The 16,276-nt window shown below is 37.7% G+C and overlaps 1 protein-coding gene across 1 annotated transcript; it reads right to left on the bottom strand.

The window, feature by feature from the left end:
- Positions 1–4,291: 4,291 nt before the first annotated feature.
- On the bottom strand, positions 4,292–16,199 carry LOC133189850 (uncharacterized). Its single transcript, XM_061325242.1, has 3 exons — positions 16,137–16,199; positions 13,533–14,672; positions 4,292–5,893 (listed from the first exon to the last, which is right to left on the bottom strand). The coding sequence occupies exons 1-3, from the start codon at positions 16,197–16,199 to the stop codon at positions 4,292–4,294; spliced, it is 2,805 nt and encodes a 934-aa protein (XP_061181226.1).
- Positions 16,200–16,276: the final 77 nt, after the last annotated feature.

The following is a 16,276-nucleotide window of genomic DNA, read 5'->3' as shown; positions in this document are numbered from 1 at the left end:
GGTATCCAAAGGAAGGTCTTGTCACAAGCAATAGACAGTTTAAATATGAAAGCCCTGGAACCAACTGTTCGAAAGTTATGTCCAGGGTCAAAGTTTTTCAAAAGAAGGTCAAACTTCAAGATCAAGGTCTAAGGGTCAAATTTGTTGACATCCAAAGAAAGGTCTTGTCACAAGGATTACATATGTGAAGTATAAAAGCCCTATCACCAACCGTTCAAAATTTATGGCCAAGATTAATGTTGGGTAAAAGTTTGCAAAAGTAGGTCAAACTCCAAGGTCAATGTCAAAGGGTCAAATTTGTTGGTAATCAAGGGAAGGTCATGTCACAAGTAGTACAAATGTGAAGTATGAAAGCCTTAGCACCAACCGTTCAAAAATTATTGCCAAAGTTAAAGTTTTTCAAAAGAGTGTCAAACTCCTACGTCAAGGTCAACGTTGTTGGTATCCAAAGGAAGGTCTTGTCATAAGGATTACACATGTGAAGTATGAAAGCTCTAGCACCAACCGTTCAAAAGTTATGGCCAAGATTAAAGTTGGGTAAAATTTTCAAAACTGAGTCAAACTCCATGGTCAAGGTCAAAAGGTAAAATACGATGGTAACCAAAGAAAGGTCTTGTCACAAGGAATACACACGTGAAATATGAAAGCCATAGCTCCAATCAATAGTCATGGGCAATGATAAAGTTTTTGCGGACAAACAGACAGACAGACAGGTGGACGGACAGGACAAAACTATATACCCCCAAATCTTCGATACGGAGCATAAAAATAATATTTATCCACTACTCTACCACACGAGCACAGAGGACTTGATATTAATTGCATCTGTAGAGGTCATTATTCAATACACAATTATGTCGAAGTCTGGATCGAAGAACATCAAGTCGTCTGATACCACATGTAAAGTACGGTGGTGGAACAGACCTTCAATACTAATTATAGATTTAAAATATGACATTGATTGTAAATTTCTAATTTCAAGTGGAACAGAGTTCCATTCGTTAACTACAGTAGGAATATATTTCATCATGTCATAAACGCTGCAAAACAATTAAGCATGTTTTTTTTAATCAACTTAATTTGAAAGTATGTTTACAATACACCTGTACTATACATTTATATACCTCATACAAAATGAATATTACAAATAAACACATAATGCATACGTGCAGGCATATGACACCAGGGGCGGACAGACGATTTTTTTTCCGAGGGGGGAGGGGGGGAGGCACATCAACTTAACAAATGTCAGTCTCATCAGAAGAAAAAATAAAAACTTGCACAAACTTGAAAATCCTATTTCGTAAGGAGTGGGGGTGGGGTAAGTGAAATAAATTTCTTCAGAGAGATATCTCCTTTCCATATTAAGAGGGGCTCGTGTTTTCGGGAGAGGGGGTGGATGGGGGGTGTCCAGAGTAAGTTTTTCGTTGTTTTTTTTTTTAATCGAAATTTAAGTTTCATAATCCCTCTGTTCACTCATATAATATATTTGAACGTCTAAGATTTAAAAAAGAATGTACTTTATTTTTAAAATTGCAAAATTTTAGCACACCTTGCGGGACAAAATTGAACAAAAATCATTTCAACTTCACTAACTTATAAATCATAATCATCACAGGAGACCTCCGTGCAAAAGTTGGAAATGATAATGTCGGTCATGAAAAAGTCATGGGGAGGCATGGCTGTGGAAGTATGAATGAGAACGGTGAATACGTGGAGACAGCATCATGGTCGTTGGTGGAACACTGTTTCAGCATAAGGAGATACACAAACTCAAATGGGTGTCACCTGGAGGGAGAGATAAAAACCAAATCGACCACATTGCTATCAATGAAAAATGGAAAGGATCTTTACAGGATGTGAAAGTGAAGCGTGGGGCTGATGTTGGAAGTGATCAGCATCTTGTTACTGCCAACATAAAGCTCGAACTGATGAAAGTAGCGCCAAAAAGCAACAGTAGGCGAATAGATACAGGCAATCTAAGAGAAAACAAGACAAGACTTTAGATTAGATCTCAAGAACAGATATGACAAGAGAAGCCGAGAAAGCTGTTAATGAACAAAGAATGGGGGATCTCCATCAAATAACGAAAAAGTTGAGTGGAAAGGAAAAAAAAAGCATGCCTGTGAAAGACAAGCAAGGCAACCTCATTACATCCGAAAGAGAACAAGATGAAAGATGGAGAGAAGAGCATTTGAAGAACTGTTTAATCGCCCAGAGCCTAACGAGCTGGCACATATACAGGAAGCTGACACTGATTTAGAAATTAAAACAGAGGAACCATCTAAAGCTGAAATATACAAAGCAATAACATCCCTTAAAAACAACAAAGCACCTGGAAATGACCAACTGTCTTAAAGCAGATCCAAACATAGCAGCTGACATATAACACCCATTATTCACCAAGATCTGGAATAATACAATACCTACGACATGATCCAAAGGAAATATCAAACTGCCAAAGAAAGGAGATCTAACTAACTGTAATAACCGGAGGGGCATCACCTAACTATCAATACCTAGTAAGATTTTCAACAGAATAATATCTTCAGAATTAAGACTGCAGTCGATGCCAAAATAAGACAAGAGCAAGCAGGTTTCAGGTAAGGAAAAACCTGTTGTGAGCAGGTATTTACCCCAAGAAACATTATAGAGCAATGCACAGAGTGGCAAAGGCACCTTATAATCAAATTATCGACTTTGAAAAAGCCTTTGACAGTATTCACAGAGAAAGCTTATGGAAGATCTTAAGGCATTACGGAATACCATCAAAGATAGCTGAACTGATTAAAGCGTTTTACTTGGAGTTTTATTGCTCTTTAGGCAGCTCATCAGATGCATGCTTCATAGTAAAATCTGGCGTGAGGCAGGTCTGTGTGATGTAAGCTCTTCTTTTTATACTAGCAATAGACTGGGTAATAAAATCAACTCTTAGTGGCGACAACACAGAAATAAGATGGACTCTTTTTACCAGTCTTGAAGACCTAGACTACGCAGATGACTTGGCCCTACAGTCACACCTAGAAAAGCATATGCAACGTAAAACATCAAAATGACAGAGTAACGCAGAAAAAATTGGACTGAAAATCAATATTAAAAAAAATGAAGTTATGTCATTAAATACCAAACAACCAGCAAGAATACAGGTAGGTGGAAATAACCTGAGCAACACAACATCATTTACCTATCTTTGAAGCATAGTAACCTCAGATGAGGTGCGGACAAATATATAAAGGCCAGACTAAGTAAAGCTAGGGGTGCCTTCATCAGCCTCAAGAGCATCTGGAAAAAAATGATATAAGTAGAAGGACAAAAATAGGAATCTATAACAGCTGCGTCCTGTCTGTCCTACTCTATGGGGCAGAATGCTGGAGAATGACAGAAGGAGACATATGCAGACTTTCTAGTTTCCACAATGGATGCCTCAGAAGGATCATGAGGATTTTTTGGCCAAATAAAATAACCATTGTGGAGCTCCATGAAAAAGCAAACACAGACGATATGAGAACTTTATTGACAAAACGGAGATGGCAATAAATAGGGCATGTGTTAAGAAAATCAGCCAACAACATCACCAAAGTAGCAGACACCAGAAGGGAATAGGAGACCTGGTCAATCAAAGAACACCTGGCGAAGGACTGTGGAAAAGTGTTCAAGACATAGAGAAGTAAAGAAGTCTAGTCCTTGCCCTATATGCCCCCGGGCATAACAAGGAATAGGTAGATAGGTAACTTATAAATGATTAAAAGACATTTATCCCTTTAGGAGTTATTTCTCTTATCAGAGTATCAATGATCCTTAAGAATTCTGAAAATTCCAGGGGGAGGGGTCCATAACCCTCATGTATACTTTGTATATACCCCCCCCCCCCAAAAAAAAAAAAAATTGGCATTCTTCAGTTTCATTTTTCAACTCTGGGTCCAATACGAGTAAAAGAAGAGTTAGCGTTGTACATGTATATAGAATCAAAATTAATATTCAGAAGTTTCCTCATTAACAAAGTTGGAAACATAATTTTTGTGGGTTTTCCTGCTCCCTCTTGCACATGAGCTTTGTCCAGCGATGACTTGTAAATGCTTTCCAACGACCGTACAATTTGAAATTGAAATGATAAATTCAGTACTGATAAATAAATTTAATTAATAATTCGTGTACGTCTTTTATTATTTTGTTTTGTCATCATTAATACGTATTGAAATATATAAGAATCATGTGTAGTAAAGGGAGATCTACCTCTAGAAAGAGAAGTCTGCGAATAATCATTCTGAAAGAAGATTTTTCATATCCATTTTTACATGCTTTCTGCCGTGTCAGTTGCCTGCGACTTTGTTTTCTCCATTTTCCAAGTTTTAAAACTCTTTGAAATCAACTGGAATGCAAACGCAAAGAAAATAAATACACCTTGTGTACCAGTGCTGAGAATGTGCAAGTACGAAAACACTTGAATCTGGAAAATTTGATGAAAAAATCCGAACAGCCACGCCCCCCCAGTGAGTGTAGACAATCTACAGAAAATAAGAACCATGCGTCGGTCATTGTCTAGGAGCAACGATGCGCTACGTCTTATCTTGATTCTACGGGCTGTCATTATAACCATAAAGATATTAAGGACGACCATTACTGCTAAAGGCAAAGCAAAGGTGTAAAAGATCATTTCCGGTTTAGAGATGTAACACGTGAACATTGAATACCCATAACTATGGTTTGGGAATACAAGAAAACTTATCAGTACATTCAACGATACCATGGAAAATGGGAAAAAGAAACTGCAAAACATATTCCAGAGAAACTTTTTCCTCGTAGGAGGAGTTTCTAGTTTTGTTAACCGGGTGGTCGTAAACATACGGAAGAAAGAAAAACAGGAAGACGTCATCCACGTCATAACTGATAGCCAAAGGAAGTGGGTAATGGCGCCCACAGTCATGCAGAGAATGGATGAGAAGGGTGAGACCGTAGAAAGAAAGTAGAAGATGTTAGCTAGTAACAAATGTATAGATGTAGAGACAACATTTAACCCATAAAGATGTTTGATTTCGTCATGTATAATAAGTGTCACCACTGACCCAATACATCCGAATGAGGATAAAGATAGGCAAATCATCGACAAAACTCTTTCTTCTGTAAACGATTTCAATGATATGGAGAAGGCTGCATTCATTCCCTGCACATACTGATCCACACAGACCTCCACCTTAGCTTTATCTGGCGATTCCGTGAAGTACTCTGATTTAACACAAAAATTATAATCGACTAAACAGAGTGTTAATTTGGACACAATAACTTTGGTTTGACTTTTGTGTATTGTTACTCTTGGACACAAAGTAACTGGAGCTAAGACTGACCGCATATATCTATCAACATTTAAAATACTTACAATTTTACCCGGAATAGTCAATTGTGGATACCATAAGTCGGCAGAAAAAGGATTCTGGAAGAATTTTACGACCTGGCCTGATAAAAACATAGGGTAATATTTTGAACTAAATGATTGGCCAATAATTTCAATTTTGAAAGTCTTGGATAACGAGGACGAGAAGCGAAATATATCAATGAGATTTTCCATATATTTTTTGTGATTGTGAAGTTCTTTAACTTTCAATTCTACATACACGGCAATATAAAAATCAGAATCTTCTACAGAATTACGGTATCTGTCATCTTCGTTAGACATGCTATGAAGAACAGTCATATGCCTCTGAATGTCGTTATTCCTCAGTAGTTCATCTAAAATCGCAGAGAGAGCTCCAAGTACAGTTGTGTTCGTATCTCTTCTGTGTGGTGTAAATATCAAGTTGATTTCATAAAAGTGATGGTCTATCATTTTGTGAATTGGAACACATTCATTGTTTTCATACATCAGACTTGACCCGCAATTTATTTGAAGACATTTCCTCTGAAAGATAAACAAAATGAATTTATAAAAATCAAAATTTACAAGGATCTCAATATTGTGCAAATTCATTTTTTTTTTCAAATTATGGCGCTTGTCTAAGGTGCAGCCACAACAGGGGGTCAGTGTATAACATAGGGATATACATGAATATTTGAAATATATCATCGCAAGAGCATGCAGCAGGGCAAGTCAATTTCGGTAAGTCAAAAATAATCTGCAAGCATCTCGCATGTAGTGTATATTCAATTTGCTTAAATTATGGTCCATGGGGCTACGAAAGATTTACAAAATACAGACTGTCAAAGAAGCAAGTTTTATACACCCTTGCAACGAAGTTGGAGGGGATAATACATGTGTACTTCCGTTACGCACAAACTCACCCACTCACTATAATTTACATCGAGATAGATGTGCTCTCGCGAGGGATGCTCGGCTTTGCGATGCTTTCATTATTTAATATAAACCACCATCGACTTAAATTTGATCTAAATTTAAAGATACTCCAGTGTTGTTGACCTCCTGCGTCTACACTTTATAGCCTTCTATTAGGACTTTCTTGAAAAAAGTACAAAATTCTATCAAAACAAATCTAATACACCTGTAGGAGGCGTACTTCGTGGCGATTTTTTTCTTGGAGGAAGATGGGGTAGCATGTCATACAAAAACAGTTGAACTTCGTTTCTCAAACACCAATATATCGATTACCAGTGATATATGTCGAAGTGAGTTGGCAGTCCCCACCTCGTTATCTTAAAGCTAAACACTACTCATAAATAGGCACCGTCACACAGGTATTTAAACCCTTAGATTTCGTTACACCAGATTACACACATGAAACTCGTGGCCGAGTTGTAGTATTCCTTTCGTGGTTTTAGATTTTGTGCATTTATCCCTTGTTTATGTGCAGTTTCTGTTTGTTAATAATGCATCGATTTGTATATTTGATGATACTTTTCTCCTGGCTCGGAAAAAGTGCGTAAAATTCAATAATTTCATCTCGACCGAGTAACACGACAATGCAAGATATACGCCCACCCAGCTGAGACCTCTACAGTGAAATACTTCGAACTGTTAATCAACTCCTTACTCCGCGACTCTAGAGCAGACGCTCTAACCACTGCGCCACGCGGGCGACCACTGAAACAGTGACTAAGTGAGCGGCTTTATATATGGATCCTCAGATATAGCGAGAGACGAAGCAAATATGACGGACACATTCCTTTTACGAATCATACTGTTTGCTTCGTCTCTCGCTATATCTGAGGATCCATATATAAAGCCGCTCACTTAGTCACTGTTTCAGTGGTCGCCCGCGTGGCGCAGTGGTTAGAGCGTCTGCTCTAGAGTCGCGGAGTAAGGAGTTGATCCTCACGTCGCGGGTTCGAATCCCACTGTGGGACGTGGAGACCGGTCCTTCGGATGAGACCGTATAAACCGAGTTCCCGTGTCGCAGTAGGTGCTGGCACGAAAAGGATCCCTCACTGCTCAATGGCCGTAAGTGCCGAGTATAGCACAAAATTTGTAGCTCTCCACCAGCGTCTCCATATGAGTGAAAAATTCTCGAGAGGGACGTTAAACAACATACAAACAAACAAACACTGTTCAGTGTAATCAATCGTCACTGGAGCAGACGGACGTATTCCTATACAGCACTCGGTAGCGACAAAAAATAACTGAGTACTTCTTCTTATGCAGGAGAGTAAGATACCAAAGAAACTTACAACAGTTGCACAGGTCAGTGCAGTATACAAACAAACACAAATACACGTTGCTGCAATAAAATGTAAACAAAGGGAATGCAAGATAACCAGCAAGAACACGGGTCGCCATTCCACGCCGATACCCGTGACAATAAAGCAGTCAGGTGTAACGAATGCGAAGAGTATACCCCGGTCCTGATATCGTACATCGAAAATGGCGTGTGCCTATTTACGAGTCGTGTTCAGCTTTAATAAGGGTTGTAGGGATAGCGTCGATGAAAGAGAAATATGGCGGGCAATGCCTTTTACGAGTAGTGTTCAGCTTTAATGTTATCGCGAATCTTTGGATATCTCGAAGTTTACTTTTGGTCCCGGCAAGTTCGAGATAACAAGGTTTGACTTCTTGAACTTAAAGAATTATATGAATTCATCAAAGAGATATTTTTACGAATGTTGCTTGAAAAGGAAAATAGCTTAGAGTCTTCATAGCTTTAATCAGTTAACAGGGCACAACAAATCAAGGAAATAATTCACTGAGTTGGATGAAATTATATCCAATCCTTTTGAATAATACAATAAAATATCTTCCAAACAAAATTATAAAATGTTGTCAATGTTTACACCAACCATACAAATACTCATTCGAGGACCGGACAAATTTTAAACGAAAATTCGCGAGTTTTGTTTGTAACAGACCAGATAATTTCAATTTAATACTAAATTTTTGAATGAGTAGAACAAGGAGGGTGGTTCATTTTCTGTAATTTAATATTTTAGAGGTGATTATTTTTAATTAATCATAGAAAGACATCAAACTCCAACTCTGTACATTATATAAATATTGCATGTAGTTGAGGCTAACATTGAAAATTTTCAACCCAGGAAAGTCATTGTGAACCGAGGTACAGCTGAGGTCGAGGGATGAAAAATTCAAAGGTTACCCTCAACTACATACAATATTTGTTATACTGATGAATGATTCGCCCTAACATGATGGAGGGCGTGATTTCGTCATTCAATGGGTATTAGTAATTTTTATCAATTTTTATGTTTTATTGTTTCTCGACCAATTACATTCAACTCACTCACATGAAAGTTTAATAAATGTATATATAGGTGGCTCTGTATAGTAGTTTTTTCCCCGAAGCGCATGACACGAAGTCTCGTTTTCTATAGCATCAGAAATATACCTTGCAAGGCCGTAACTAGACTCAATTTTTAGTGAGGCAAGGGAGGGATCTATAGGGGCCATCCAAGTCCCAAGCGGGTCCAGGGTAGAGTCCTGATGAAAGTTACCGGGGGGGGGGAGGGGGGGGGAGTTCCCTAAACCTGGATTTTAGCAAATTAAAGACTCAGTCTTTGAAAGTTTCACGCTTTAAATTTTTTCATGCGTTCTAAACTATAATGAAGCACCTGATGAAATGACGATTTAGAGAAACTGAAACATAAGTTGAGAGCATTAATTTAGTACAAAGACACCAATTAAGTTAAACTTTGTAGCTCACCTGAGCTGAAAGCTCAAGTGAGCTTTTCTGATCACATTTTGTCTGTAGTCCGTCTGTCTGTCTGTCTGTCCGTCCGTCTGTAAACTTTTCACATTTTCGACTTCTTCTCCAGAACCACTGGGCCAATTTCAACCAAACTTGCCACAAAGCATCCTTGGGTGAAGAGGGTTCAAGTTTTTCAAATGAGGGGCCACGCCCTCTTCCAAGGGGAGATAATTAAGAATTGGTGAAAATTTAGTGTCATCTTTTAAAAATCTTCTTCTCAAGAACCATTGGGCCAGAAAAGTTGAAACTTATGTGAAACCTTCATTACATAGTGTAGATTCAAGTTTGTTCAAATCATGACCCCCAGGGGTAGGATGGGGCAACAATGGGGAATCAAAGTTTTACTTTGGAATATATAGGAAAAATCTTAAAAAAAACCTTCTCAAGAACAACAAAGCCACAATTAGTCATATTAATATGGAATCATCCTCAGGTAGTGTAGATTCAAGTTTGTTCAAATCATGACCCCCAGGGGTAGGGTGGGGCAAGAATGGGGGATCAAAGTTTTACATAGGAATATGTAGGAAAAATCTTTAAAATACTTCTTCTCAATAAAAACATAGCCACAATTAATCATATTGATATGAGATCATCTTAAGGTAGTGTAGATTCAAGTTTGTTCAAATCATGACTCCCGGGGGTATAGGGTGGGGCCAGAATTGGACATTAAAGTTTTACGTAGGAATATATAGGAAAAATCTTGAAAAATCTTCTTCTCAAGAACAACAAAGCCACAATTAGTCATATTGATATGGAATCATCCTCAGATAGTGTAGATTCAAGTTAGTTCAAATCATGACTCCCAGGGGAAGGGTGGGGCCAGAATGGGGGATCAAAGTTTTACATAGGAATAAATATAGGAAAACTCTTGAAAAATCTTCTTCTCAAGAACAACAAAAACACAATTAGTTATATTGATATGGAATCATCCTCAGGTAGTGTAAATTCAAGTCTGTTCAAATCATGACCCCCGGGGTTAGGGTGTGGCCACAACGGGTGATCAAAGTTTTACATAGGAATATATAAGGAAAATCTTTAAAATACTTCTTCTCAAGAACAACATAGCCACAATTAGTCATATTGATATGAGATCATCTTAAGGTAGTGTAGATTCAAGTTTGTTCAAATCATGACTCCCGGGGGTATAGGGTGGGGCCAGAATTGGAGATTAAAGTTTTACGTAGGAATATATAGGAAAAATCTTGAAAAATCTTCTTTTCAAGAACAACAAAGCCACAATTAGTCATATTGATATGGAATCATCCTGAGGTAGTGTAAATTTAAGTTTGTTCAAATTATGACCCCGGGGGGTAGGGTGGGGCCAGAATGGGGGTTCAAAGTTTCACATAGGAATATATAGGAAAAATCTATAAAAATCTTCTTCTCAATAACAACAAAGCCACAATTAGTCATATTGATATGGAATCATCCGCAGGTAGTGTAGATTCAAGTTTGTTCAAATCATGACTCCCAGGGGAAGGGCCAGAATGGGGGATCAAAGTTTTACATAGGAATAAATATAGGAAAACTCTTGAAAAATCTTCTTCTCAAGAACAACAAAAACACAATCAGTTATATTGATATGGAATCATCCTCAGATAGTGTAGATTCAAGTTTGTTCAAATCATGACCCCCGGGGTTAGGGTGGGGCCACAATGGGTGATCAAAGTTTTACATAGGAATATATAGGAAAAATCTTTAAAATACTTCTTCTCAAGAACAACAAAACCACAATTAGTCATATTGATTTGGAATCATCCTCAGGTAGTGTAGATTCAAGTTTGTTCGAATCATGACCCCCAGGGGTAGGGTGTGGCCAGAATGGGGGTTCAAAGTTTCACATAGGAATATATAGGAAAAATCTATAAAAATCTTATTTTCAAGAACAACAAAGCCACAATTAGTCATATTGATATGGAATCATCCTCAGATAGTGTAGATTCAAGTTAGTACAAATCATGACTCCCAGGGGAAGGGTGGGGCCAGAATGGGGGATCAAAGTTTTACATAGGAATAAATATAGGAAAACTCTTGAAAAATCTTCTTCTCAAGAACAACAAAAACACAATTAGTTATATTGATATGGAATCATCCTCAGGTAGTGTAAGTTCAAGTCTGTTCAAATCATGACCGCCGGGGTTAGGGTGTGGCCACAACGGGTGATCAAAGTTTTACATAGGAATATATAGGAAAAATCTTTAAAATACTTCTTCTCAAGAACAACAAAACCACAATTAGTCATATTGATATGGAATCATCCTCAGGTAGTGTAGATTCAAGTTTGTTCAAATCATGACTTCCGGGGGTAGGTTGAGCCAGAATGGGTGATCAAAGTTTTACATAGGAATATATAGGAAAAATCTTCTTTTCAATAACAACAAAGCCACAATTAGTCATATTGATATGGAATCATCCTCAGGTAGCGAAGATTCATGTTTGTTCAAATCATGACCCCCAGGGGTAGGGTGGGCCAGAATGAGGGATCAAAGTTTATATACATGTAGGAATATATAGGAAAAATCTTGAAAAATCTTCTTCTCAATAACAACAAAGCCACAATTAGTCATATTGATATGGAATCATCCTCAGGTAGTGTAGATTCAAGTTTGTTCAAATCATGACCCCCGGGACTAAGGTGGGGCCACATTGGGGGATCAAAGTTTTAAATACATAGTAATATATAGGGAAAATCTTTTAAAATCTTCTCAAGACCAGCAAAGCCACAATTAGTCATATTGATATGGAATCATCCTCAGGTAGTGTAGATTCAAGTTTGTTCAAATCATGACCCCCGGGGGTAGGGTGGGGTCACAATGGGTCATCAAAGTTTTACATAGGAATATATAGTAAAAAATGTTTAAAATCTTCTTCTAGAAAACAACAAAGCCACTATTAGTCATATTGAATATGGAATCATCCTTATGTAGTGTAGATTCAATTTTTTATCAAATCATGACCTCTGAGGGTAGGGTGAGGCCACAATGGGAGATCAAAGTTTTATATAGGAATATATAGGAAAAATCTTTTCGAGAACAGGAAAGCCATGATTAGTCATATTGATATGGAAGCATCCAGATATTGTAGATTCAAGTTTGTTCAAGGCATCCTCCAGTAGTAGGGTGGGGCCATAATGGGGGATCAAAGTTTTTCAATAGAACATGTATAGGAAATATCTTTAAAAAATCTTCTCAAGAACAACAAAGCCATGATAAGTCATATTGATATGGAAGCATCCTCAGGTAGTATAGATTCAAGTTTGGTGACAGGCGATCAAAACTTTACATATGAATATATAGGAGGAAAATCTGCTGACGAAGAACAACAGGGCCATATTGACACAGGTGAGCGTTGTGACCCATGGGCCTCTTGTTTTCATTTTTCAGAAACTCTAAAATTTTAGTGAGACACTTGCCTCACTTGCCTCAATAGTAGTTACGCCCTTGCCTTGAACTGTGCTCTCTTATGCTAATAGGCTAGTAAAGGGACATTCATATTTCAGTCCGACCCGAGATGTTCCGTTAAATTGGAATTGGATTAATACAGAAACCCATTTTTTCGAGAAAAAGCTTATGGATAACCTGTAAGTTTACACCAAAGAAAAGTTTTCGGAAGAGTCATGCAGAGTTCGATAGAAAAATGTAAACTTTGTTTCAATCACATATAATCCAGAATACTGAAGTTTTTTTTTTAACCCGACTACATTTTTTTTTCAGGATGAGAGGGAAAAATAATGATTTGTTAGACAATTTGATCTCTATACGACCATGTTAGAAATCTGATCGTATCCTGAGCGATGCATCTCATTGTCAATATAAGTTTTGGGATTTGGCAAATACTTTTATTAGTCCCCTACCCGTGAAACCGGAGGGGACTATAGGTTTCCTCTGAGTCTGTCCGTCCGTCTGTCTAGCTGTCTGTCTGTCTGTCCCTCTGTCTGTCAGTCTGTCCCACCTGGTTTTCCGCACTTTTTTCCTAAACGCTTGCAGATATTGAGCTGATTTTTGGTATGTGAGTGTATTCTTGATGAGTTACAGATCAAGTTTGCATTTCGTTCCGCTTCATTGATTTTTGACGGAATTATGGCCTTTTCAATTTTTAAGGGTTTTCCGCAATTTTCTTCTAAACGCTTTCAGATATTGAGCTGATTTTTGGTATGTGACTTTACCTTGATTAGTTATAGATCAAGTTTGAATTTCGTTCCGCTACATTGATTTTTGACGGAATTATCATGACATTTTCCATTCTTAACGGGAACCAGATTACACTTGCCGGTAGGGGACTAGTATTGCTAATGCAATACGCTCAGAATGCTTGTTTGTCTTAATATAAACGGAAGAAAGAATATGAAGATTATGCGTATGTTGAGGAAGACTATTCTGAATTACTTGCCATCAGAGGATCATATATTTGCTGTTCAGGACACTCCCTGGGTTGGGCATCTTTCTTAGAATAGCTTCCACTGAAATCAAGCAATGCCGAGAATGAAAATTTAATAGTTCCAATCGAAAAATCGTCATCACACTCTATAGCGAGATCTTTGGTCCAATTCTTAACGTTACACATTGCACAGTATATGTTCTTGAAAGTTTGATGAGTGTTTATGGGTTTGCAGTGAGTATACGGGCTAACATAATCCATGTGACATCCTCTTTCTGTCTCTGAATCAAATTTCTCCCAATCTTTCGAACCATTGCATTTTTTCTCTAGCATGTTATCGGTATAACATTTTCTGACTTTATCTTCCATAATATTCGACGGGGGTAAAAAATCTACGTTACAGAAGGGTGATGGTACAAACAGTTTTCTCTGTAATTCTTCCTCGGAAGTGATCTGGAAAGTGTCTTTTGCCTCCTTGCAGAAAAGCCTTGTCGTCCATGCCAGCAACGTCTCGGGAGGTTCTTCATTGCAAAGAGCACAGTCGCGATTTTTAAAGGTTTCGTTCGATCGCAAAGAAGTTACAGGTTGGGCCCTACGATAATCACGTTCATCGTTTTCAGATTCTTGGCATTTTCGGACAATTTCAGCGTCGACAAAATGGTCTGGACATGAAGAAATCATAAAGTATCCTTGCTCGACGTAAAATTTTTCATGAAGTACGGCTTTTCTACATACTAATGGAATGTTATCATAGCGTGAGGGCTTTGAAACTCTGTGATCCAAATATGTTATAAAATTAGGGGTACTGTTTTTACTTTGTACGTAATTTCGCCAAGGACAGCAATTTTTTTTTCGGAAACATTCATCACTGCAGCTACACAAAGAACAAGAGTGAATTTTTTGTTCGTATGTGTAGTTTCTCTTAAATTTATCTCCGAAACACATGTCCTGATTGGGACATAAAAGCAGGTGCGAGGACATGTACGTCTTTATTGTCTCGTTCTGTATCCAACTGGTCATGTTTTCCACCAAAGCTTTCTCTTCTGCTGTGGGTATACGTATTTTGATCTCTAATAGGACAGTCGGCCAAAAAAGGCTTGCATGGATCAAAGTACAGAACAAAAGCAACGTTCTTGTTCCGTAATAGGAAGTCTGAAGAAAAAAAAATGAATCTTCTTTTAAGCCGAATAATAACCCCTGTCGAATATAACTGCAGAACTGTAGCTCTCTGGTTTAGAAAATATATAAGATAATTTAAAAAAGAATTCCTATATTCCCTTTTTTCTTATTCATGGGCTGTGAAGGGTCCAAAATAATTTTACTAGTTTACCATGAAATAAGTCGCCCGCGGTTAGAGCGTTTGATTTAGAATCGCGTATATAGTAAGGATTTGATTGTTACGTCGTGGGTTCGAATCACACTGCGTGACATGGAGACCGGTCCTTCGGATAAGACCGTATAAACCGAGGTCCCGTGTCGCAGTAGCTGCTGGCAGAAAAAAAGATCCCTCACTGCTCAATGACCCTAAGTGCCGAGTATAGGTCTAAAATTCGCAGCCCTCCAATTTGTGGCGTCTCGGTATAAGTGAAAAATTCTCGAAAGCAAACAAACCATGAAATAAAACAAGCTTTTACCACTTATGGTGATATGAAGCTTGGTCTACAAGATTCTATAGACAACAATCACCATCATTGGATACCTTTTTGTATTTTGTGACAATTTTTATTACATTATGTAAAGTTCCACATTTAACATGGCAGTTCTGTTATGTCTTATAGCCAAAGAAGTCTCACAACCTTATTCATCCAAACACTGATTAGAAAGGGGTGATTTGATTAACAAGTAAAAAGGACTACTTACCATTTCTGGGCCTTACGGAGACGTTTACCTTTATGTGAACATCTGTAAATAACCCCTTACTCTGGAGTTTGGGTTTAGTCTGAAGTGTCTTCTAGAGTGGGTCCCCTTTTATCTGTTTTTCCTGATTTCACTGACAGCTTGATATTAACTTTCTTGCATAACTTTCTGAAAACATGCTGATTTGGTGTTAATTAAATACCTCAAAGAATTATTTGGACACTTTGTTTGCTAAGAAAGTTGACGAAAACCACGCTTCTTCCGAAAATTGTTTTTTGTTCGCTACATAGTCACTCTTGGGTCACATTGCAGATTGGAAATATCCTATTTCACTCTGCTTATCAAATATGATATTCTTACTTATAATGCTGCCTTCCTGATAAAGCTTCACCAATCGATCTAAATCGTGAGTACATCAAAATACATGCACATTCAACATATGATAGCTAACAGTAAGACGATCGTTTTCTATTTCTTTTTTAATTTTCATTCGATCAATTTATGACGTGGTGTCATGCGTTACCAAGTGAAACGGTATTAATTGGTACACATCTCAATTTTCCTATCTTCATTGTTATTATTATTAATTACTGATTACAGTGATGAGGGTGTTCATCCGTCTGTCTGCATGTCCGTCCATCCGTTACGCTTTGGGGTACCCATGTCTTATCCGCAACTCCCCTTATACCACTGCATAAAATTTCATGAGACTTCACAGAACCTTTGATACATAGTGCGATTGTGCACCTCCTATTTTACTTTTTGATTGGACACATATTTCGTGTCACTAATAGCAAAACAAAGACACTGCCATTCTTTCATCTTTTTCCATCTTTTATCCTCAGCTCCTCATATACCACTGATTATTATGATATTTTCACAGAATTTTTATTACATAG

Source organism: Saccostrea echinata, unplaced genomic scaffold, assembly GCF_033153115.1.
Source record: "Saccostrea echinata isolate AGI-Se365-2 ecotype Australia unplaced genomic scaffold, CSIRO_AGI_Sech_v1 ptg000020l, whole genome shotgun sequence".
Taxonomy (NCBI): Eukaryota; Metazoa; Mollusca; class Bivalvia; order Ostreida; family Ostreidae; genus Saccostrea; species Saccostrea echinata.
The sequence above is the reverse complement of the archived record's forward strand: the minus strand, read 5'-3'. Positions and strand labels throughout refer to the sequence as shown.